The following is a 26,866-nucleotide window of genomic DNA, read 5'->3' as shown; positions in this document are numbered from 1 at the left end:
AATTCTTTGTTAACTGTGTCTCCTTGATGAAGTATTCTTAGGATAATTTTCTTCTTAGTTCTCAGACATCGTCGCTTCTAACAGTACCTTTCTAATATTATAGACTTTTTTTTTTTTTAAATACAACATCAACATTGTAAATTATCCAGTTGGTCCCATTTCTCCCTTCATATTAGAAAACTCAAAACCAACCGTGGGCTCATGTCTAGCGGGAATGTGGAACACAATGCTATACATTCGAATAATTCATCTGATCCCTACTTCCTTGTTTATCCCACCCGTAAATTTCCTTCTTATAACCATCACTTGTTTTATCCTAAAATCACCTTGTATTTTCTATTCCAATAAGCTAGGTTACATAATAACGCTTGGTGATAAAGCCCTAGTATTATCAATTTAATGCCAATACATTGCAAAGTAAATATTTAAGTCACTTCCACACTGTCCTTGAAAACTTCATTACCCACATTATCATCTTTCATTTGGAGTCCTTTTAATGTCCCTGTAGATAACAACCCTCTAGCCTCAACCCCTTTATTTGCACTGAAATCTCCCTCTACCCCACCCATCACTTTCATGGTCATATTCCACACTGTTACACTGAATTAAAATCATTTGCTTCTGTGCCTGTTTTCCTTCACTAGACTGCTCATGCCATGAAGTCAGTTTCCAATGAAACAGAATAATCCAGCATCAAAACACATGTTTACGTAAGGCAACTAGAATTGTTGTTGTGTTTAGTCGCTAAGTCATGTTCAACTCTTTGTGACCCCATGGACTGTAGCCTGCCAGTCTCTTCTGCCCATGGGATTTCCCAGGCAAGAATATTAGAGTGGGTTGCCATTTCCTCTTCCCTGCCTGCTAAGCAGGAGAGACAGTTTAGATCTCTGGGTCTGGAAGATCCCCTGGAGAAAGACATGCTGATCCACTCTAGTGTTCTGTGAAATACAGAGAAAACTGAGGAATCTCATGGATAGAAGAGCCTGGAGGACTATAATTCATAGGGTCGCAAAAGAGACATAACTTAGAAACTAAACAACAACAAATAGACAAATAGAACTGTTACTGTTTCATTAATTTTGCCCTGTGCATCTTAAATGCTAAGATGCAGAAGGCTACTGCCAAGAAAGACTTTTGAACTTTTGCTAGACATATTCACATCCCCTGGTGGTTCAGATGGTAAAGAGTCTGCCTACAATGCAGGAGACCAGGGTTCAATCCCTGGGTCAGGAAGATCCCCTGGAGAAGGAAATGGCAAGCTATTCCAGTACTCTTGACTGGAAAATCCCATGGATGGAGGAGAGGTCGCAAAGAGCCAGACACAACTGAGTGACTTCACTTTCACTTAACATCCCCACCCCCCATACACAAAGAATAGAAAGAGAAAAAAAAGCAGATCTTCTTTGGATTTCCCATGGTTGACAACTCATTTATATCAAATAACTGAAAAAGACCTTAAATTTTATACTCACTGGACTCCAGTGGTGGATGGGAGCTCTCAGGAATCCTTGGAATGTCACTAAAAAAAACAGGGCATGGTGAAAATCCCATTAGCTAAACCACCCTGCCTGAGGCAATCATAACCACACTTTATCTCAGTGGTGTCAAAAAACCTTTTGGTGTGGAAATGGACAAGAGTTACCATTAAGGCAATTTCTAATGTGCATGAATGTCAAACACCACACACACACACACACACACACACACAAAAACTTCAGTAAAAACAAGTTTTTATATATTTAATACCAAAACACTTTAACATGACAACAATCAGAATAATATTGTGGCTAAAATCGCCACAATATTTTTACCACCAAAACAACAGGTTTTGGAAATAAAAAATGTTAAAGGCAATATTTTATTTCAATTCTAGAAAATCAAAATGACACATATTTTACAAATCAGTAATATGCTTTACAAACACATCTGAAAGAGTTTACTGAATGAAAGGAATGGAAACATCTCCTGAGAATAAAATAATATGGTGAATATCATGGGCAAAGTTAATAAAACAAAAAAGATGGATTGCTTTGGAAATTAAAAATGGTTCAAGCTAGCAACAAAAAAGCCAAAATATATTATATATGTGAATATATAATTCATATACACATATATAACCCTATACAGAGATTCATATCTCTATGCTCAAATTAGCTAAATATATGGCCATTTACTAGATGATCAGAAAGTGACTTGTGAGAACACCCACTCCTGACACACTCACAAATTATTCTGAATAAATATTTAATATGACCTCAGCTTTGTCCATTATCCACTGTGGCCTTAGAACCCTGGGGTTTGGGAATTATATGGTATTAAACTATTTAACTTCTTTTTTCCAAGATATTTTTGTATCAGTGTAAGGCCATTAACAATATACAAGTATTAACAGGACAAATTAAAGCAGACTGGAGTTAGTTAGTCCCAATAAAATTATCAGAATATTATTTAAGAATTTCTAACCACTTACCTTGTGAACTAACTTTACTTTGATTTTTCTTTGCACTTTTGGAGGGAATTGAAACAAAAACAGTTTTCTGTTTGGTGATTTATTTTCCTGACTCTTCATTTTCACATTTTTGGGCAAAGTAATTCCAACCACCTACAATTTTTACTTCTTACAAATGACAATTAATCTTGTGTATGTTATGTGTGCTCAGCTGCTCAGTCATGTCTGACTCTTTGCAACCCCATGGACTGTTGCCTACCAGGCTCCTCTTGTCCATGGAATTTTCCAGGCAAGAATGCTGGTGCTAAGTCACTTCAGTTGAGTCTGACTCTTTACCACCCTATGGACTGACTGTAGCCCACTAGGCTCCTCTGTCCATGGGATTCTCCAGGCAAAGAAACTGGAATGGGTTGCCATTTCCTCCAGGAGATCTTCCAGGGGAGAATACTGGAGTGGAATGTCATTTCCTAATACCAGGGATCTTCCCAACCTAGAGATCGAACCTGTGTCTCTTGTGTTTCCTGCATTGGTAGACAGGTTCTTTGCTACTGCACCATCTGGGAAGCCAAATTTTATTATATAATCATGTACAATTAATAATGTGTCTGAAATATATATTTTATGTGATAATGAGGCTAATTATTCAATACCTAAGACACAAGAAAGCAACTATTTATCTTCTACCTTCTTCTTAATTCAAAGGCAAATTCAAAGGCAAAAAAAATCAATTCTTAAAAATCTAGAAACAATATTTTTTTAGATAATGTTACTTCTTTGAAAATTAGCCTCAGTTATGAAAGTAAAATTTGAAACTTCAAAACTAGATAGAAGTTTGAATTTTATGTGTCTGTGAAAGAAGAACTGTGGAGAAGTTACAAAAAATTCTTTTGAAGAGACAGAATTAAAATATATTTAATGTTTATTAATTGCTTCAGTAATATTTTCAGGCAAAAAATGTCCTCTTGACAATTATATAAGCCTTCTGAAATTGTTCTGCTCACAAATAAGGTGGTAAAACAGTCTGGATAAAAATTACAATCATTAAAAAAAAATTATAGTTACCATCGTAAAGGTAAAGAACATTACATTAGGTGGGCTAGCAAAAACGGGTGGTACCTCAGGATGGCTGATGTCTATTAGACCATGGTGGTCAGTGTGCGTGTAAGTTACATTTGGGATGATTCTTGGAATCACTATAACTATCTCCTTAAACAATGAATACATCGCTGCTTTTTGCTTTAATTATAGAACTACATGAAACATAATTACTAAATACATCTAGAATTATTCTTCCAAGATTCTAATAAGTTCCCTATTAACTAGAAAGTTGATATCAGATTTAATTTTTATTTAAATATAATCTTTGTATTCCCATATTCTTTGAGTCCCACAATCCATGATGGTTTAGGTCTGTTTTGCAAAGAATACTTTTAAAATTATCTTTACACTAAAGATAATTTGAATGTTATTCCAGTCCACTTTAACTGTCTGTTAATTTTTATTTTTTAAATCACCATGAATCAATGGTATTTTGGCTGATTACTTTTAAAACCACTATATATTTGAAAGTATTTGGTAATGTGCCCAATGCTTTAAGTTTTGTTTTTTATACTTTTGATTCATTCTCCAATTTACTTACCTCTTTTCCAGCCTCATGTTTACCTCAGCACTAGAACACGTCATGTAAAACTAGCATAAATTATATAGTGTTGTTATTCTTAAAAAATCTGCATGGAAATGTACAATACTTCTGCAAATGCCTTCAATCTTTATTCTTAATAATCACCACTTAAAATTGACTATAAGCTTGCCTTCACTTTCGAGTTTTATATATGTATATTATTCTTTAGAATATATGATCATACAGTTTAAGTTCTTTGAGAATTAGGATAATTATATTTTCTTGCATGTTTTGCATTGATATGCATTCATGAGAACAACAAAAAATTAAGGTTACTACTCTTCCATAAAAAGTCTTGAATTTATGGCTCTATAATATTTTAGAGAATAGAAAAAGGAATAATTTCAAGAAATATATTCAAACATTAAGCTAATTATGAAACAGTTCAAAATGCCTTCCAAAAAATTATAGACAGGCAAAATGAATATTCTGGACTTGTGGGTTTCTTAGGAAAATATACCAATATGGGAACTCTATATACAGAGAGAAAATATCCCATTGACTGTAGATTATTAAATTATGCTGAAAATTGGAGTTTTAAAAATATCACACAGATTATCATGGCCAATTAAAATGCTTAAATATTTCACACTTGCTTGATTTTAAATAAAATTTGGAACTATCCATAATTAAAGATATAGAAAAAGTATTCCATTCTTAGTAGAATAACAAAAAGTCATGTAGATGTATGAAATGACTACTATTTTAAATATCACAAAAAGATGAGTTTGTAAGTGACTCTCTTTAAGGAAACACTATAATAATTTAGGATTAATAAAAATAAATAGTTCTACCATTAAAAGAAAAGATTTTTACTTTATAGCCCACTTATGAAAAATACATTCTTTTTGATACTACAATTGTTAAATAGTGGAGCTCCTAAAATGTAGTGAAGGAAATTCAGTCCAAGTTTAAAAAATTGAGATTTGAAAGATCTAAAATGTATGCCCATATTTGAAGAAAAAACTATCCATTGTAACATGTACTGTATGAATGTATAAACTTCTTTTAGAAACCCTGCTAATACATGTAATTTACTAAACTTAAGAAGCAAGTTTTTTTAGCCTTACCCAATAGGCCTTGAAACAATAATTTCAACTTGAGGTTCTGATTTTGATTCTAAAATAATGTTGTAAACTTCTTCATTTGTAGCTCCCGGCAGGGGTTTACCATTCCATTCTAGAACTTCATCCCCTTGAATTTAAAAAGAAGGGTATTTTTTTACCTTATATATTGTTTATTTTTCTTATCTTTTCTTGTTTTTTTTTTTTAACAAAGAAATGCAAAACATATACAAATAGTTTAATCATCTAGGCTCTGCTCTTGAAAGCAAATTGATTGCCATATAATGTCAGCTAAATGGTTCTTTCTAAACACTTTTTTCTTTTTGTTTTTTTCTTTCCCCCATAAAAGATTACTGGTCATTTGAAACAGTACAACACAAACTATCTTTTGAGAAATATCAGAAATAATATAAAAATCATCTCATGCTATGGGATGGAATTAGCATAGCTCATTTGGCAATATCAAAAATAATAATTAGCAGCATGCCCTCCATAATATAAATGTAGGCGGCTCTATACATGAAAGATTATTAAATGCTGCATAAATCCTGCTTTACTTTTGGTAGAAATAGTAATTAACATTTGTTAGCATGAATTTTCCAACTATAAGTCATGCTTCATTGCCTTCTCCAGATGCACAACAGAATAAAAATGCATGAAAGGATTTGAATTCATACCCAGAGGGTAACGCAGGGAGCTATGGCAAAATTACAAAGCAAGCAGATGTAAAATTGTTGCATGACAGTCAACCTACTTCCAGATGTTCATACACACACGTTCTATACATAATACATATCATGGTAATTAAGGTAAAATTAGAAAATATTTTAATAAAAATATAATACATATTAAGTTGTTAAATAACTGAAGATTCACTGAAGAGAGTAACACAGTATTAAAATACAAGGACTAATCACCTCCTATATTAACCAGAGCTTTCACCAAAGAACATTTGGAAAAAAAACACTTATTTTCACAAATATTTAGAGCAGTTTTAGTTCTCAAATGTCTCTGCAATGTACCCTTGAATTGACAATAGAGAGGCTCAGCTGAAATATCCCAGCCACAGGGATACTTTGCAGAGTCTTAGTTTTGTGCTTGTTTTGTGTATGCTTATTTTGCTGTTATCAGTTCCTGTAATACTTCAGTAGCAAATGAAATATGTCTCTAATAAATGGATCAATATCACCATCATACGTTTAAAGCTAATGACAAATATGGAACTTTTTAGTTTTTAGTGATGCCTTTTAAAAAAGTAGATTTTTGCTTTGCTAGGTTTATTTTAAAATAATTCTTCTCCCTACCCCCAAGTGTTTGCTTACTCAAAAGTAAAAAGGCAAATATTTGACAAGCATATAATGCTGTTTAGGTATGACAAAAGAGTATGGTTAGTACAAATGGTTAAATGACTTCTGATCATTTGACCTAAGATGTTAACTTGCAGTTTTTCAAACAGGAATGAATACACATCACTCTATTAAAAAAAAAAAGTAATACAATTTTAAAATGTATTAGGAGTCTTTTAAATTTACTGACCAAAAAAAGAAAAGAAAAAAGAAAGTTTACATCATGTGAATGTATATGCGTGTGTCTGTATGAAAAAATATTTTCTAAAATAATAATTACCCTGATATTTTCTATTCTATTTTGTTCTATTTCATTTTTTTTTAAATAATGAATGTAATCCATTAAGTCAACTTTACTATCCAGTAATGTGCAGCAATCAACATTTTGCAAAAAAACCCTGCATTGTAAAATTCTTCCTCTTATAGACAGCAATCTAGCAGCACTACTTTTAATATAAAATTAACTTACTATATGTATTGATTTATTTACAAATCAAGAATTCCTAAATTAGAAGCTGGTCTCCTTAAAACTATTTATGAAAGATAATGGGTAAACAAAGATGAAAAGGAGGCTTTCTTCTGTCTTTAAATTTGTTGGAGGAGAAATACAAGAGTGAATCCCTTTAATAAAATGTTGTATGCAATGAGAGAAATCCATGTGAGGAACAGAGGGAGAGTCCAGCTGCACCGGGGAGCAGGGGAGTAGTTACTGCTCAGGGGAAGTATCGGGAAACGCTTCACAGTTAAGGCAACTTTAGAAGAGTTTTGAAGGATGGCAAGGATATCAACAGGCAGAGCCCAGGAACAGCAAAGCCACCTGAGGAGGACAGGCACCGCCAGGTCCTGCAGGTGCAAACAGCGCCCAGGGCCGCAGGTGGAGCACGGCCTCGGGGGGGGGGGGGGGCGGGGGGAGCGGAAGGAGGGGGCGGGACTGTTAGCGGAGGGCAGACTGCAGAGCTTCAACCCGAGCAGACGGTGCCTGAGGGATGATGGAGGGACTTAACAAGGGGGGTGTCTGTGATTCCATCATCCAGCAGTGGGCAAGGACTGAAGGGAACAGCAGTAGGAAAAGCTACCGCAGATTAAGGCAAGAATGCAGATGCTGAACAAATGTCATGCTAAACAAACAAAATAGTTTTACAGGCTAAAGCTGTTTATATGTAAACAGAAGGAAAACAGTTCCTAAATAACATGTAAACCAAACAGAATATACTGTCTAATTTTCAAGCACATCAATTGCTTCAAGTGAAAACTACATTTATATGTTTTATAGTTATTTAAGTAGAGCTTCTAATGTTTTAAAGTTTCTCAGACTCTAGGCACATAAGAGGGTTAAATAAGTGAAATTAATTACTAAGGGATATATATACTATAGAAAATCTGACTTTCTTAAGTAACTATTAAAAAAAACCACAAAAATAAAAAAAATGTCATGTTTAGAATCTGATCTCCAAATTCAGATTTCTGTAGTCAAAGTTATCTTACATTTGAGTAGACAACAAGTGATTCTTACAACATTTCAAGACTTCAAGCCCCTAAACAAGCAGAATCGGTTTCATGACATAGTCACTCCTGATTGAGCTATGTTCTTATAGAATCATAATAGTCCCTGATGAGAAATAACAGAGGACAATGACAGTACATATCTTCAAAGATGTGCATATAGCAGATGGAGAAAAACCTCTCATTTGGATTTTCCCTCTATATAATACCTGGAGAGCACGTCCCTAGCAAATAAAAAAATCTGAATGATTCTGAACTGACACTCTCATAATCAGTTACAGCAAAACTGTCCTTAATAGAATATTTTTCTAAAGGTTCCAATAATTATAACCTTAAGGTATAAAAACTGAAAATAAATAGTCCAGAAATGTTCTCTTTCCACATGCTATGGGTCATTAATCCTCACTTTGACAGGTCAGCTTACTCTGTTTTCTTTATGATTGTCTGGCAAATGAGTAAGCAAATACTCTCACCAAAAGATTTTTACTAAACTCTGAAGTACAGCAAACTGGAAAAAAATATGTTTATATGGCTTTTACTAAATGAAAAATAAAAGATTTATCAAAAATAAATTTTAAAATATGTTGCTACTAAGTATGGCACATTTCAACATGTAAATGATGTTATTATATAATATTAAGGTTACAAAGTAACAAAATGTAAATTTCCAAATACTAAGAAGTAGCACATCTGTATGAATACAACAGTATATGTCACATTTAAATTAACAAATAATATATAATCTGTGTAAGAAATGTGATTGTGATGAGATTTTACTAAAAACTCCAGTAATGAATAAGTGTTTTGGGACCATTATGAGAAACTTTAGTAATTACTATGACTTATAAAATAAAGGACTAAACTCTGACATTATTTTTTTCACAGGCTGAACTGTTTAAGACTTTTGTAGCAACATTATGTAGCCATATACAAAAATCAGTAATCCTTTGGCATTTTGCAACTATTTATTTTTAATAAATGCAAAGATTTGACTCATTCTCTCCAAACTGCTATTCATGTTTAGTTGTCTATTATGACAATCAATTAAATATTCATATCCAGAAAACTATCTGTATGCCTGCATGAAAATTGCTTGTTTACTTAATGGGCATACATAACTTACCCAAAATTGAAAACCACCAACTCATGCATAGAGTACATATGACTTAGATATGAAAAGAGGAACTTTACCTGCTCTCAAGTGTCCAACCACATCTGCAAGGCTACCCTTCTTTACTTTGGTGATGAAGGCACCGAGGCGTCCTAAGTCAGTCATTTTTCCTCCAACAACCTGGATAATTATACATTTGTAAGTTCCCAAGACTCACACTGAAACAAAAGTCTCTTAGTTTGGGGAATTATTCCTACATATTTTGTGATATGTTTAGAATTGAATGTAGGAACAAAAATGACATGAAATCTATTTTTGGTTAAAGGGGGCTGCAGCATAGTAGCAACAAGAACTTACCCTATTGCATGTGAGATAATGTGTCCTAAGGAAGTTTATATACTGGTTCGTTGTACCAACCTCACACAAAAGGGTGTCTGGGACAATGTGCCCCCAAGAATACACGATGTCCCCTTTCACCATCAGACAACAGGTGTTTGACACTTTACTAATATTGGAGTTCATTTTTCTTTATCTAAATTCACTTGAATTTCTATAATTGACCATGGTCTATTGTGACATGGGAACTTGATCCTTTTCATGTATTTTTAGTCTAAGACAAAGACTGAGGATTTAAAATTTAAACCAAGAACAGACCACTTTGGGGAAGCAGTTCACCATGGTGCAGAGTAACGGCCTAAGTTTATCACATCTCCTGAACACCTGAATGACCTCCTCATCTGATATACATAGAGGATCCAATCTGAGTCTCCAAGGCTAAGTTAAAGCACTGAATGGTTAACATGCTCACCTGGATTTTCCTCAATAACTAAAATTAAACATATCTGAAAGGTTCTCAGTTTAATTTCTCCCAATGCAGGGGTTCAATACATATGATTCAAAATGGGAAGGGTATCATCAAAAGTTGAAGTTGATCATTAGGGACATGGCCAATAGTGGAGGTGATCAGAATTAGTTCATAACAAGAGAATTAATGATAATAATCAATAAGGTGACATTAGCTGAAAAAAAATTTTTAGTTGGATTCATAGGCAATGGTTTTAAGGAGATCAAACTATTACCCAACTATACAATACAATCTCTTGATAAATAATCATTTTAAAGCAACATTTATGAGTGTTTATGAAAGCAAATAAAACCATGTGACAACATTCATACATGTTACACACAATAAAACAAAATGTATATATATATATTTTTTTTTCTTGCCAAACAAAATATTTGTAATTTTTAGTTGCTTTGTTATCTGTTAGAAGTCAGTTAATATTTTTAAAGGTACATTTTACTCTTTGGGTATAAATTTTATTGCACTTAGGAAACAATCTTTTCAGTGATCTTTGAGGTTGCTTGTCAAAATATAATAAAATTATGAGGTTCATATTATCTAATGTTATTACTTTCCATTAAAACCATTTTAATGTAAAAACAGTCCTTTAACTTTATGTTCAGAGGAGAATTCTACTATTTTTCAACATTTTATTGCAGTTTCCTAACGTATCTGTATGCCATTTTAACAAAATGAGTTTAAAATACTGCCCAGATAAAGGTACTAAATACACCATAAGCCATCAATATATTAACAAGATATATTTACTAGAAGAACTTTTTTCTGAAGAGGAGAGGATGACCACTGTCAGAAACTTTGTTGAATGCAGTCACACTTTAATTCATCATTTAAGAAACATTATAAACCAGGATACTTACTTTCAGACCCAGTAATGCACCTGATTCTTTGGGCATGGTTGTTCTCTTGTTAAGAATAACACGTCCAATTAATCGATCCCCTTCTTTAGAAGGCTGCCACGTTACAGGATGCTATTAAAACATGAACAAAGTTAAGAAGCTAAACCAGCTATTCTCTTTCCTATACACACATAATTACTGGTTGTAGTGTGATGCAATTTCCTCAGTTAAGGACACTCTGAGGGGATTCCTTCTTCTCGTGGGCTCTGTCCTTGGCTTATAACAATTTTCATTTACAGTTGTAATTTTTTTGAAATAGGCACTTATTATACTACATCATTCTAAAAAGTCAGAATCTAAGTACCTCTCCAAAATACAGCTCTGAAATGAAATGAAATGAAATATTAAAATGTATCTGCTGATATCAGTCAAGTCGATTCTGTATTCTGAGTTGTCAGTGATGTTGATATCATTAAGCAAATAATATCTCATTTACAAATAGCCATTACTTAACACTTGCTTTTACTACTTTAAAATTTGTTTGAAGTATTATTCAGTGCTAACTTATTTTTCTTCAAACTGTACTGTCTTAAATGAAATCAGTATTTTCTTTCATAAGATATATAATGGAGCAGAATAAGGTTACTGTCTATCACATATCAGCAAAGGATGAACGGCCTACATCTTCCCAGAGCTCCCAAATCTCCCTCTCCGGATGCTCACCGAGCTAATAGGTGATGTTTCCCGGCTATGCCACGTGGCGGGATCCAGCCAGTAATAATCCAAGTCACCTGCACAGTAGGGAGAGAAGGAAAAGTGCAATGGCTTTGAAGTGGAGAAGGAATACCTTATGTACAACTTCCTCAATCTATGAAGGGTTAATAAGTTTCATAATCTTGGGTGTGTGCATCTCAGATTGTACACATCTGCGCTGCCCAGGCTGTGACCTGCACGCCCAGAATGAGTGGGTGCAACAATGCATATTGTCCTACGGGAGGGTTATCTTTCCTCTCATCCTAGAAACACATAAAAAGTATAGAAAGAACTAGGTTATCTCATGCACTGCCCCGCAATGGACTACCCACGCCAAGACACAGACTGTCATGAGTGATACTGGCTAAAATTATATTCACTGCACTGAGATGAGTACTAAAATTTAGTGCCTCTTCTTCAACTCTTCTGAACTACATCGTTTTTCAAAATTATTCTCTAGTCTCTATAACTGGACACACAGTTTAAGGACATTTTTGAAAAAGTGATGTGAAAGTTAAAGATCCAAAAAAACTTTTAGCAAAAGAGTACATGCACGTGTTCCAGAACACGTGTATACCCGTGGTGGATTCATGTAGATGTATGGCAAAACCAATACAGTATTGTAAAGTAATTAGCCTCCAATTAAAATAAATAAATTTATATTTTAAAAAAGAGTACATACAACTGACAGAATTCACTTTTACTAAATCATAAAAAAGACTTTAAAAATTCTAACTTTTTAAACATGAATTTATGAACATTTACTTTGGATTTTTTGGTTTAAAAATATAATATGATAGAAAGCATTTGAGGAAAAAAAAAAGAAGAAGAAAAATCAACGCAAAGCAGCAGGGCTGTAAATATCCGCATAGGAAGAAAGTCCAAATCGGGTAACCGTCTGAGAATTAATGACCTTTAACATTTTAAACATCAGGTTAAATCCATGAAAAATTTTCTCCTCATGGATGCTGAAAGAGAAAAATACTAGGAGAGTGAGTAAAGCATGCTAGTTAACAGTGAGATGTCCAACTCACTGTTAAGAAAATGTTAGGATGCTGCCTGTGAAGGTCATAAATAAAGGATTTTATGTAGATGACAGGCATGACAAACATAATAAGCATGATAGAAGAAATATGACAGAAATGGAAAAACAGTTTAAAATGTGTAGGCACAAAAACTGCATGCATTTCAGTTTTTTAGTAGCTGCCTCTTTTCCTTTTACATAATGTGTTAGGAATGTGGGAGAGTGTTATACATACTATAATAAACACTTAATGTTTTTCAAATACGGCATGTAAATAACTAGCAATATATTCTATGAAGCCGTATTCTGTTAAAATTTACTCCACATGGAGTCTATATCCCTCCCCAAATCACAAACTTTAAAAGCTGTACATGAATTTGTGACTACAGATCTCAAATATTCTTCTGGACGGGCTTAGGGAATGGAATATAAGGAAAGCTGTAAAAGAAATATTTTTTTCTCCTTTATTTTTACTGTTTGTGAAACTTCATATTTAAGTTTAAATATATTTCACTAAAGCTGTTTCATCTTTAATATTATGACACCATTCCTCTTGAAAGAAAAACTATCTACAATAAAAATAAAATTAAAATTTCTACTAAGCAGTAACTTCAAATATTCAAAGGATTATTTCAATTCATAAAGCTTTCTCCCTAAAATTTCACATACCAAGTAATAAGGCTGATCACTTCTCAAATTCTGATTCACTCTGAAATACTGTGACAAATTAATAGACTTACTGAGATATGCTTGGGGCTTAAAGAAAAAAAAATTAGTCATTAAGTTGGAAGCTGCTTTGAGAAGTCTTTAAGGATGCAGAAATGACAAAAATCCTCACTATTTTAAAGGCTTTAGGGAAACAGTTCATTGCATCCTTCAGGAATTGATTGAGATCTTAGAAACTAGAATCCTTGGGCCCTTCTCTGTCTCTTCCTCCAAATCCTTGTATGGACTTAAACATTGTTTCACTCACCTTTTCCTGAGCAAATCTGGATATTTGTATCTAGTGAATGTCGTGCAAAAAGCGCTCCTTATATGCAAAGAGTCAAAAGCTAATGTATCTGGTATAATTCAGTAATGACACTGAATACACTTTATTATGAAAAGACTGCTTTCAGGCAATGGTTTTCTATCAGGTATAAACTGTGTAGGGAAATGATCATAATAAAGATTCTAATTTAATTGGCTTAACCTCAGATACACAGATGACACCACCCTTATGGAAGAAAGCGAAGAAGAACTAAAGAGCCTCTTGATGAAAGTGAAAGAGGAGAGTGAGAAAGTTGGCTTAAAACTCAACATTCAGAAAACTAAGATCATGGCATCTGGTCCCATCACTTCATGGCAAATACATTGGGAAACAATGGAAACAGTGAGAGTCTTTACTTTTTTAGGCTTCAGGTGACTGCAGCCATGAAATTAAAAGACGCTTACTCCTTGGAAGGAAAGTTATGACCAACCTAGACAGCATATTAAAAAGCAGAGACATTACTTTGCCAACAAAGGCCCATCTAGTCAAAGCTATGGTTTTTCCAGTGGTCATGTATGGATGTGAGAGTTGGACTATAAAGAAAGCTGAGTGCTGAAGAACTGATGCTTTTGAACTGTGGTGTTGGAGAAGGCTCTTGAGAGTCCTTTGGACTGCAAGGAGATCCAACCAGCCCATCCTAAAGGAAATCAGTCCTGAATATTCATTGGAAGGATTGATGCTGAAGCTGAAACTCCATACTTTGGCCACCTGATGTGAAGAACTGACTCACTGGAAAAGACCCTGATGCTAGGAAAGATTGAAGGTGGGAGGGAAAGGGGACAACAGAGGATGAGATGGTTGGATGGCATCACCGACTGGATGGACATGAATTTGAGTAAACTCCGGGAGTTGGTGACGGACAGGGAGGCCTGGCATACTGTGGTCCATGGGGTCACAAAGAATCGGACCTGACTGGGCGACTAAACTGAACTGAACAGGAACACATGCATGTATGTGCATATGTATGTATATATGTTTTTCCAGGCCATTCATGTGTGTGGCCAGCACATTAATGCTCATTTGGATGGAATAGATTTTGCAGTTTGGAAACTCTGCTTTTAAATTCTGGCAAGTGACTAAAAATGACTAATTAACATAAATCTAAAAAGCACATTAAGTACTGCAGTATACACTAACAGTTGCGTATATTTTAGTACACGAATATACTTCCCTCACATTCTGAAAGTTTTAACAGCTTTCTTAGCATGAATTTCATCATCACACATTAAAATACAACAGTTTTGCTTAAACATTTATAAAAAATATATTATAAAATCTAAATATGCTGTTTTAAACTATATGTCCTTCATCTTTCCGTGCATTATGAAGCTGTAAATGTGTCACTGACTTTTAAGCACTCTAATTTGTCTTTATAAGACATTTATCTATTATTAATAAAAGTAACACTCAACAAACCTCCCTCCTAAAATATTCAGACTAGAATTTCATTAATATAAAACATTTTTCTTAATTAAATTTCCTAATAGGTGATTAAAGATATTGACTGCCAGTGGCATAACCACAAAATGATAAATTCATGGCATTTGCTTATGGAATTGATGCAAAAGCATCTTGGTTTTAATGTTCAATGTAACTGTAAAGGAGTACATTTAGTATTATCATTAATTTAGATCCAGGAAATAGATACTTCAGTCTACAGAAATGACTGAAGTTCATAAATATCCATGTTCAATGAAGTGTTATAATTTGATTAATTTTTGTGAAAACATTAAAAGCAGAGTTTTATCCTGTCCCTTGTTGAAAAAGCAGGTTAATTAAACTTCATAAGTAAGCACACAGGTTTCACTGCACAAAAAAAAGTCAGCTAGTGACTGTAAGGAGAACAAACCAGTCAATCCTAAAAGATATTGGTCCTGAATATTCACTGGAAGGACTTATGCTGATGCTGAAGCTGAAGCTCCAATATTTTGGCCACCCGATGGAAGAACTGACTCATTAGAAAAGACCCTGATGCTGGGAAGATTGAAAGCAGATTGAGAAGGGAATGACAGAGGATGAGACGGTTGGTTGGCATCACCAATTTGATGGACGTGAGTTTGAGCAAACTCCGGGAATTGGTGATGGACAGGGAAGCCTGGCGTGCTGCAGTCCATGGGGTCACAGAGTCGGAACACGAACTGAGCGACTGAACTGAGTGACATATAGGCTTCCCTAGTGGCTCAGTTGGTAAAGAATCTGCCTACAGTGCAGGAGACCTGGTTCAATCCCTGGCTTGGGAAGATGCCCTGGAGGAGGGCATGACAACCCACTCCAGTATTCTTGCCTGGAGAATCCCCATGGACAGAGGAGCCTGGCGAGCTACAGTCCATGGGGTCACACAGAGTCAGACACGACTGAGTGACTAAGCATAGCACAGTACAGTGACATATGAGCTTTCTGAAAAGAGATCTTGCTTTTCCTAAACCCAGGTTATTATGGCAAGAGTATGTAACAGTGCATAAACATACATGTCTATGATTTAAATATTTGCATCTTGTGATAGCTAATTTCAAAGCACAAGAGATTTCAATAAGACCAATCAAAGGCAATGAACAAAAACACTTTCTAAATAATACATATGGATGGGTGCATGTGTATGAATATACTAAAACTGTAAGGAGAAAACCATACATAACTTCACACATTAAATATCTACTTAAAAACTCACATAACAAATATACTTGATCAAGCTGAAGGTCTAACTAATGTTCAAGTAGCAAAGGAAAGAGTATCAACATCAAACCCCTGAAGCATTAGAAAATGTGGACTTCTCCACCACCAGAAGACATAGATGGTGTATTTTTAACATCATTATAATGGGTGATAATAAAAGAGGGGACTAAATCAATTACAAGATAGACTCACAGAAAGTCTGAACAATATATATCCATAATTTTGCGACTTATTATCTCAAAATAAATGGATTGTTCTTCCTACATAGAACAGATTGTACCATTCAAAACCATTATAAAAATCATGGACCAAAATCAGAAGAACAAGTCTTCCCAGAGGTTTCATACACTTCTTTAAATTTTCCCTCTTTTTTGTTTACACTCTATGGCAAGGTATGTGTGGAGACTCAATGAAACTATTAATATATGAATCCTAATGTACTTTATTATAGCACAGCACTAGGCAAATTAAAATATGTCTTAATATCTTAATTAAAATTAAATTTAATTAATTTAAATAATTAATATTATTTCTTTAATTAAAATTAAAATATGTTACATTTATTATATACCTATACACAGTGTATACATAAAAGCCAACTCAGTTATAAGAATTATATTTTAATTTGAGACAAAGCAAGGTATTTTTAATACTATGTACCATGATCAGCATGTAAGTTAATAAATATTGCTAAATTGCTATTGTTATGATATAATAGAGGCATGTATCCATTTTATTGATTTTAATACATTACAAGGACATTCTTTTCATATAGGAAATAAACTATGAAGTCTAAGAATGGAGGAAAAAACTTAACTTCTGATTGATATAACAAAAATGCGTGAAATAGTTTCCTTATGTTTTTAGAAGGTTCTATGCCAATAACCTCAGATATGCAAGATGACACTACCCTTATGGCAGAAAGTGAAGAGGAACTAAAAAGACTCTTGATGAAAGTGAAAGAGGAGAGTGAAAAAGTTGGCTTAAAGCTCAACATTCAGAAAACTAACATCATGGCATCTGGTCCCATCAGTTGATGGCAGATAGATGAGGAAACAGTGGAAACAGTGTCAGACTTTATTTTTGGGGGCTCCAAAATCACTGCAGATGGTGATTGCAGCCATGAAATTAAAAGACACTTACTCCTTGGAAGGAAAGTTATGACCAACCTAGATAGCATATTCAAAAGCAGAGATATTACTTTGTCAACAAAGGTCTGTCTAGTCAAGGCTATGGTTTTTCCAGTAGTCATGTATGTGTGTGAGAGTTGGACTGTGAAGAAAGCTGAGTGCCGAAGAATTGATGCTTTTGAACTGTGGTGGTGGAGAAGATTCTTGAGAGTCCCTTGGACTGCAAGGAGATCCAACCAGTACATTTTAAAGGAGATCAGTCCTGGGTGTTCTTTGGAAGGAATGATGCTAAAGCTGAAACTCCAGTACTTTGGCCACCTCATACGAAGAGTTGACTCATTGGAAAAGACTGTGATGCTGGGAGGGATTGGGGGCAGGAGGAGAAGGGGACGACAGAGGATGAGATGGCTGGATGGCATCACTGACTCAATGCACATGAGTTTGAGTGAACACCGGGAGTTGGTGATGGACAGGGAGGCCTAGAGTGCTGCGATTCATGGGGTCGCAAAGAGTTGGACATGACTGAGCGACTGAACTGAACTGATGCCTTCCAAGGGCAAGTGTGTTCACTCTCACTCTAAGTTATATACAATAATGGAGCTATCTGTGCAATCACTCAGTAAAAATGTGTTATACAACAGAGTGCCAGAAAACCTAATCTCACCTCAGTTACTTTAACAGTCCAGGAGAAGAAACAAATATTACTTAAAGACACTTAAAAGCTAGGCATTAAAATTAAATTGGAACATGTCCTTATTAACTTTACTGATTAACCAAATAATCTGTGAAAAAATAGAGAATTTCTGCACAGATGCAAAATCAGCAAACTGTCATTCATGACTGGAATCCTGATAGTCTAAGCTCCTAGTAGAGTAAAAGTATCAGCCCACAAACGCTTTCTGGTGACTTCATTCAAATCCCACCATGTCCACTGCACAATCTGATGGCAAATTTTGTGTAATTAAGTAGCAAATTTATGTCCCTTGAATGCAAGGCCTGAGGCATGGCTGGAGGCATCTCTAAACTGTTGGTCTTTAGCAGAAATCTCTTCAGTAATTCTAAGTAACTAAATTGTCTGGTGCTGGCCCAAGACACACACAGAAACTGTCAGTCTTGGAAGAATTATATTCAGTCAGTTCAGTTCACTCCCTCAGTCATGTCCAACTCTTTGCAACACCTGTCCATTGACAGCAGGCCTCCCTGTCCTTCACCAGTATCCAGAGCTTGCTGAAACTCATGTCCACCGAGTCGGTGATGCCATCAACCATCTCATCCTCCGTCGTCCCCTTTTCCTCCTGCCCCTAATCCTTCCCAGCATCAGTCTTTTCCAGTGAGTCAACTCTTCGCATGAGGTGGCCAAAGTACTGGAGTTTCATCTTTAGCATCATTCCTTCCAAAGAAATTCCAGGGCTGATCTTCAGAATGGACTGGTTGGATCTCCTTGCAGTCCAAGGGACTCTTAAGAGTCTTCTCCAACACCACAGTTCAAAAGCATCAATTCTTCGGTGCTCAGCTTTCTTCACAGTTCAACTCTCACATCCATACATGACTGCTGGAAAAACCATAGCTTTGACTAGACAGACCTTCATTGGCAAAGCAATGTCTCTGCTTTTTAATATGCTCTATAGGTTGGTCATAGCTTTTCCTCCAAGAAGCAAATGTCTTTTAATTTCATGATTGCAGTCACCATCAGCAGTGATTTTGGAGCCCAAGAAAATAAAGTCTGATGCTGTTTCCATTGTTTTCTCATCTGTTTGCCATGAAGTGATTGGCCTGGATACCATGATCCTAGTTTTGAAATGCTGAGTTATAAGCCAGCTTTTTCACTCTCCTCTTTCATGTTCATCAAAGGCTCTTTACTTCCTCTTCACTTTCTGACATAAAGGTATCATTTAAGTATCTGCGGTTATTGATATTTCTCCTAATCTTGATTCTAACTTCTGCTTCAACCAACCCAGCATTTCGCATAATGTACTCTGCATATGGGCTAAAAAAGCAGGGTGACAATATACAGCCTTGACGTACTCCTTTCCCAATTTGGAACCAGGCTATTGTTCCATGTCCAGTTCTAACTGTTCCTTCTTGAACTGAATACAGATTTCTCAGGAAGCAGGTAAGGTGGTCTGGTATTCCCATCTCTTGAAGAATTTTCAACAGTTTGTTGTGATCTACACACTCCAGTACTCTTGCCTGGAAAATCCCATGGATGGAGGAGCCTGGTAGGCTGCAGTCCATGGGGTCGCTAAGAGTCGGAACTCTGCATTCACGTCTTTCCTTTTATCCTTTGTCTTTAGCTTCTCTTCTTTGGAACTCTGCATTCACGTCTTTCCTTTTATCCTTTGTCTTTAGCTTCTCTTCTTTCTCAGCTATTTGTAAGGCCTACTCAGAAAACCATTTTGCCTTTTTGCATTTCTTTTTCATGGTGATGGTCTTGATCATTGTCTCCTGTACAAAGTCATGAACCACCATCCATAGTTCTTCAGACACTCTGTCTATCAGATCTAATCCCTTGAATCTACTTGTTACTTTGACTGCAAAATCATTATGGATTTGACTTAGGTTATATCTGAATGAAGAAGGCAATGGCAATCCACTCCAGTACTCTTGCCTAGAACATCCCATGGACGGAGGAGCCTGGTAAGGGTCGCGAAGAGTCGGACACGACTGAGCGACTTCACTTTCACTTTTAACTTTCATCCATTGGAGAAGGAAATGGCAACCCACTGCAGTGTTCTTGCCTGGAGAATCCTAGGGACGGAGGAGCCTGGTGGGCTGCCGTCTATGGGGTCTCACAGAGTCAGACACAACTGAAGTGACTTCACAGCAGCAGCAGCAGCATACCTGAATGGTTTACTGGTTTTCCCTACTTTCTTCAATTTAAGTCTGAATTTTGGAATTTTTAGATTATGATCTGAGCCACAGTGAGCTCCTGATCTTGTTTTTGCTGACTGTATAGAGCTTCTCCATCTTTGGCTGCAAAGAATATAATCAATCTGATTTCAGTATTGACCATCTGATGATGTCCATGTGTAGAGTGGTCTTTTGTGTTGTTGGAAGAGGGTGTTTGCTATGATCAGTGTGTTCTCTTGGCAAAACTCTGTTAGTCTTTGCCCTGACTCATTTTATTCTCCAAGGCCAAACTTGCCTGTTGTTCCAGAATCTCTTGACTTCCTACTTTTGCATTCCAGTTCCCTATAATTAAAAGGACATCTTTTTTGAGTGCTAGTTCTAGAAGGTCTTGTACATCTTCATAGAATCATTCAACTTCAGCTTCTTCAGCATTACTTGTTAGGGCATAGACTTGGATTGCTGTGATATTCAATGGTTTGGCTTGGAAATGAACAGAGATCATTGTATCATTTTTGAGATTGCATCCAAGTACTGTGTTTTGGGCTCTTCTATTGACTATGATGGCTACTCCATTTCTTCTAAGGAATTCTTGCCCACAGTAGTAAATATAATGATCATCTGAATTAAATTCACCCATTCCCATCCATTTTAGTTCACTGATTTCTAAAATGCTGATGTTCACTATTGCCATCTCCTGTTCGATGACTTCTAATTTGCCTTGATGCATGGACCTAACATTCCAGGTTCCTATGCAATATTGTTCTTTACAGCATCAGACTTTACTTTCATCATCAGTCACATCACCAGCTGAGCATTGTTTTTGCTTTGGCTGTGTCTGTTCATTCTTTCTGGAGCTATCTCTGCACTCTTCTCCAGTAGCATATTGTGTATTTCCCAACCTGGGGAGTTCATCTTTCAGTGTCACATCTTTTTGCCTTTTCATACTGTTCACGGGGTTCTGAAAGCAAGAGTACTAAAGTGGTTTTCCATTCCTTTCTCCAGTGGACCACATTTTGTCAGAACTCTCCACCATGACCCATCTGTCTTCAGTGGCCCTACAGAGCATGGCTTATGGTTTTATTGAGTTAGACAAGGCAGTGGTCCATGTGATCAGACTGGTTAGTTTTCTGTGATTGTGATTTTCATTCTGTCCACCCTCTTATGGATAAGGATAAGAGGCTTATGGAAGCTTCTGGATGGGAGAGACTGACTTTGGGGGAAACTGGGTCTTCTGATGGGAGGGGACATGATCAGTAAATCTTTAATCCAAGTTTTTGTTGATGGGCAGGGCTTTGTTCCCTCCCTGTTGTTTGTCCAGAGACCAAACTATGGTGGAGGTAATGAAGATAATTTAGGTCTGACCTTAATCCGTTAAGATTATACAGTGGAGTGACAAATAAATTCAAGAGATTAGATCTGATAGACACAGTGCCTAAAGAACAGTGTACAGAGGTTCCTGACATTGTACAGGAGGCAGTGATTAAGACCATCTCCATGAAAAAGAAATGCAAAAGGCAAAATGGTTGTCTAAGGAGGCCTTACAAATAGCTGAGAAAAGAAGAGAAACTAAAGGCAAAGGAGAAGAGAAAATATATACCCATTTGAATGCAGAGCTCCAAAGAATAGCAAGGAGAGATAAGAAAGCCTTCCTCAGTGATCAATGCAAAGAAATAGAGGAAAACAATAGAATGGGAAAGACTAGAGATCCCTTCAAGAAAACAAGAGTCACCAAGGGAACATTTCATGCAAAGAAGGGCACAATAAAGGATAGAAATGGTATGGACCCAAAAGAAGCAGAAAACATTAAGAGGTGGCAAGAATACTCAGAAGAACTATACAAAAAAGACCTTTATGACCCAGATAACCACAATGGTGTGATCACTCACCTAGAGCCAGACATCATGGAATGTGAAGTCAAGTGGGCCCTAGGAAGCATCACTACAAACAAAACTAGTGGAGGTAATGTAATTCTAGTTGAGCTATTTGAAATCCTAAAAGATGATGCTGTTAAAGTGCTGCACTGAATATGCCAGCAAATTTGAAGAACTCAGCAGTGACCACAGGACTGGAAAAGGTCAGTTTTCATTCCAATCCCAAAGAAAAGCAATGCCAAAGAATGTTCAAACTACTGCATAATTGCACTCATCTCACATGCTAGCAAAGAAATGCTCAAAATTCTCCAAGACAGGCTATAGCAGTACATGAATGGAGAACTTCCAGATGTTCAAGCTGGATTTAGAAAAGGCAGAGGAACCAGAGATCAAATTGACAACATTCCTTGGATCACAGAAAATGCAAGAGAGTTCCAGAAAAATATCTGCTCCTGTCTTACTGACTATGCCAAAGCCTTTGACTGTGTGGATCACAACAAACTGTGGAAAATTCTTAAAGAGATAGGACTACCAGACCACCTGATCTGCCTCCTGAGAAATCTGTATGCAGGTCAAGAAGCAACAGTTAGAACTGGACATGGAACAACAGACTGGTTCCAAATCAGGAAAGGAGTACATCAGTGCTGTATAATGTTACTCTGCTTATTTAACTTTTCTGCAGAGTACATCATGAGAAATGCCAGACTGGATGAAGCACAAGCTAGAAACAAGATTGCCGAGAAAAATATCAAAAAACTCAGATATGCAGATCACATCACTCTTACGGCAGAAAGCAAAGTAAAACTAAAGAGCCGGTTGATGAAAGTAAGAGAGGAGAGGGAAAAAGTTGGCTTAGAACTCAATATTCAGAAAATGAATATCATGGTAGCTGGTTCCATTACTTTGTGGCAAATAGATAGGGAAACAATGGAAACAGTGTGAGACTTTATTTTTGGGGGCTCCAAAATAACTGCAGATGGTGACTGCTGCCATGAAATGAAAAGATGCTTACTTCTTGGAAGAAGATCTATGCTTGGAAGAAACTATGACCAACCTAGACAGCATATTAAAAAGCAGAGACATTACTTTGACAACAAAGTCTGTCTAGTCAAAGCTATGGTTTTTCCAGTATTCACGTATGGATGTGAGAGTTGGACAGTAAAGAAAGCTGAGTGCCAAAGAAAATGATGCTTTTGAACTGTAGTGTTGGAGAAGACTCTTGAGAGTCCTTTGGACTGCAGAGACCCAACCAGTCAATCCTAAAGGAAATCAGTCCTGAATATTCATTGGAATGACTGATGCTAAAGCTGAAACTACAATATTTTGCCTATCTGATGCGAAGAACTGACTCATTGAAAAGACCCTGATGCTGGGGAAGATTGAAGGTGGGAGGAGAAAGGGATGACAGAGGCTAAGATGCTTGGATGGCATCACCACCTTGATGGGCATGAGTTTGAGTAAGCTCCAGGAGTTGGTGATGGACAGGTAAGCCTACTGTGCTGCAGTCCCTGGACTGCAAGTAGTTGGAGATGACTGAGTGACTGAAATGAAATGAACTGAATGAAGGTAAATGCGACCTCCTTCAAAAGGTCCTTTGCAGGCACTGCAGCACTCAGTGCCCCAGACCCTCCAGCAAGCCACTGCTGACCCACGCCTCCGCCAGAGACTACTAGATACTCACAGGCAAGTCCGAGTCAATCTCTTGTGGGGTTACTGCTCCTTTCTCCTGAGTCCTGATGGGCACAAGGTTTTGTTTGTGCCCTCCAAGAGTCTGTTTCCCCAGTCCTGTGGAAGTTCTGTAATCAAATCCCACTTATCTGCAAAGTCAAATTCCTTGTCAAATTCTCAGTCCCTTTGCCAGATCCTCAGGTTGGGAAATCTGTTGTGGGTCCTGGAACTTTCTAAACAGTGTGAGAACTTCTTTGGTTTAATTGCTCTGCAGTCTGTGGGCCATCTGCTTGGTGGCTCAATGGAGGGCTTATTGGTGACCTCCTCCAAGAGGTTTTATGCCACAGGCTGTGTGACCCAGACAGCTACACCCAGAGTCCCTGCCCCTGTGGCAGTCCACTACTGACCTGTACCTCCACAGAAGACTCAAACACAGGTCTGGCTCAGTCTCTGTGGGGTCTCTGGGTCCTGGTGTGCATTGGTTTTGTTTGAGCCCTCTGAGTGTCTCGGGTGACTATAAGGTTTGATTCTAAAGACGATTTCGCCTCTCCTACCATCTTTCTGGGGCTTCTCTGTTGCCTTTGGACATGGGGTATCTTTTTTTTGTGGGATCCAACATTCTCCTGTCAATGGTTGTTTATTGACAATATTGTATATGTTTTTGTTCATCAACAATAGTGTATATGTTGACAATATCCATGGGAATTCTCTGGTGGTCCAGTGGTTAGGACTCTGTGCGTCCACTGCAGGGGACCAAGGTTTCCATCCCTGGTCAGAGAACTAAGATCCTGCAAGCCTCCATTCCACCCCTGGGCTGTTCCAACACTGTCAGGGATCCATCTATCACTGGGGGGCACCCTCCTCCCCAGGGTCCTGCCCTCAGCTGGCTGAAAGCAGACACATACTTGCCATTTGCCATGAGACACTCCCCCTCCCCATGAGCATTACATTATCTCCAGCTTTTAGGGATTCAATAAAAGTGTCTGTTTTCCAAATGTACCTTAGCAATTTCACTTTCAAAATCCCCATCTGTTGACAATGTGCTCTGCTTCTATCACAGAACCAACAATACCACCATCTCTCTGTCTTTGATGTATAAATTTGGCAGTTCAAGTAAATTCAGCAAGTATCAGTTGCTAAGTTAATGAGGTGTCAAAGATGCTTGCATTCAGAGATTATTTATATTAAATAGAACCTACAGAGGTGAACTACCTCTAGGGAAAGGTGAAATATATGTTTCAGGGCCTGTAATGCTGTCTCTGTGGTTTACAATCTCAAGCACAGGAAGGAAGGCTGGTAGCCAATCTGGGAAAGGAGAATTTGTAAGCCTTTTTGGTGGAGGTGGTACTTTTCTCGATACATGTGTCATTTGGTGAGTCTGAGAGCTAATTTTGGGTATGTCAACCCAACCACGAGAGATTTCTACAAAGTGGTGATGTGTAACTGCGAATGAGCATTTCTGGCTGAGCACTGAGTTCCCTCCACTTTGTAGATACTAACTCTTATGACATCTCAGCACTCTTTCCAGGGTAGGATGAGACAATGAATGTGAAATTCTGTAATAAACTGTAGAGCATCCCAAATATGCAAGTGGTCATTAGAGTGTAAAAATACACACTGAAAAGTATTTCCCATCATAACACTGATAAATATTTTTGTCAATTCGAACATTATATAATTTTGTTTTTCTGATCTACAGTTTACTTTTTAAAATCATGACAAATCAAATAATCTCCCTGAATTTTAATTTCTCTGTTAGCAGTATCATCTTACCTAATAGTTAAAATTATGCTGTTTCTATAAAACATACCAAAAAACAAGATGTGATATAAAAAAAGCATAGCACTCGAAGCTGGAGACTTGGGACTCTCACCCTAACTCTACTATATCAAGTGCACCAACTTAATAATATTCCTATAATCCTTGACTGAAAAGGAGGAAGATGCCACTTCCTCACGAAATTTCCACGAGGTTTAAATGAGATCTGCCAGTTTTGTACAGTGTCAAGGATTTTAGAAACAGGTTTTATTGTCTAATTATACAGTTGAGAATAGGAATATGAAGTCATGGTGTGAAGAGATCAGATTGATGCTGAAAGCGCAGCCACAGCTAAAATTCATGCAGTATCAGTAATCTTTTCAAAGGATGAGTTGAAATGGGCTTAGAAAAATGTTAAGTGATTTTGTTTATAAAAATTATTAACTGGCCTGCTATGAAACAGACACCCAAGTGCTCAGAAGGAAGGAATAGTTCTTTAACTCTGACTGCTAAAAGGTGAGAAAAGCAGCCACCATGTACAGAAACTGGGGCAGGAATCTTCCTGTTAATCTCTGCAAAGCTAGCAGGAGCCAGGGAATGAGACAGTAGTTACTTTTTCTGGGAGGTTTTTCATACACCAACATGTATACTGATTAACCCAATCCCAAATATGTGAAGGAATTAATTTGACCAAGTTGCTTAATATATTTTTAGTCTAATGATAAGCATTTTGTCATTTTTCTTTATAAGATCACATTTTCATGCGGAAAAATGAAACACTTTTTGGTATATAAGTCACATACTTGTGACTGAAATCTTCCGTATCTTGAAACAAGGAGGTTATTTTATCCCTTTATATGCTTTTTTCTGATAATTCAAAGATATCCCTGAAATTACTTTTTGAAACTAGCCTGTATTATGGTCTTAAAATTATGTGGTACAGATACAAGTTATGGGATATATTTCAATATTTATATTATAATAGTTATAAGATTCTTAACTTTCTAATATTCCTTTTTTTTAGCTTACATTCCAAACAAAACAATCTAAATCATAACAAGATGGATGGTCTTAATGAAAACCACTGTAAATTTAAATCTGTAACTGGGTTCACTCAGAATGATGGGGTTGTGGCAAAGCACAGAAAATTTTGTTTTACTTTAAATGGGCTAAAAGACAGAGAGGAATACATGAAAAGTTATTACCCACAGTAAATATGAGTCATTTTATTTTTCCTAGCTTTAAAAGTTATAT

At 36.4% G+C, this 26,866-nt stretch overlaps 1 protein-coding gene across 44 annotated transcripts in view; it reads right to left on the bottom strand.

Moving 5' to 3' along the window:
- RIMS1 (regulating synaptic membrane exocytosis 1) overlaps window positions 1–26,866 on the bottom strand; it is a 607,640-nt gene that overhangs the window by 172,547 nt on the left and 408,227 nt on the right. For all 44 annotated transcript variants that reach the window (XR_015132287.1, XM_086316267.1, XM_086316269.1 and 41 more), the window contains 5 exons: window positions 11,579–11,646; window positions 10,877–10,987; window positions 9,235–9,334; window positions 5,201–5,324; window positions 1,473–1,519 (listed from right to left, as the gene is read on the bottom strand). Coding sequence is in view for 43 of the 44 variants with exons in the window: in XM_086316267.1 (XP_086172393.1) it covers window positions 1,473–1,519; window positions 5,201–5,324; window positions 9,235–9,334; window positions 10,877–10,987; window positions 11,579–11,646 (450 nt within the window). In the remaining variant the exon portion in view is untranslated. The remainder of the gene's footprint in view (window positions 1–1,472; window positions 1,520–5,200; window positions 5,325–9,234; window positions 9,335–10,876; window positions 10,988–11,578; window positions 11,647–26,866) is intronic.

This window comes from Bos grunniens, chromosome 9 (assembly GCF_055505025.1).
Source record: "Bos grunniens cultivar Pamir isolate PY7600 chromosome 9, Bosgru_T2T1.0, whole genome shotgun sequence".
Lineage (NCBI taxonomy): Eukaryota > Metazoa > Chordata > Mammalia > Artiodactyla > Bovidae > Bos > Bos grunniens.
Note: the sequence above shows the minus strand (reverse complement) of the source record. Positions and strands in the feature narration are given on the sequence as shown.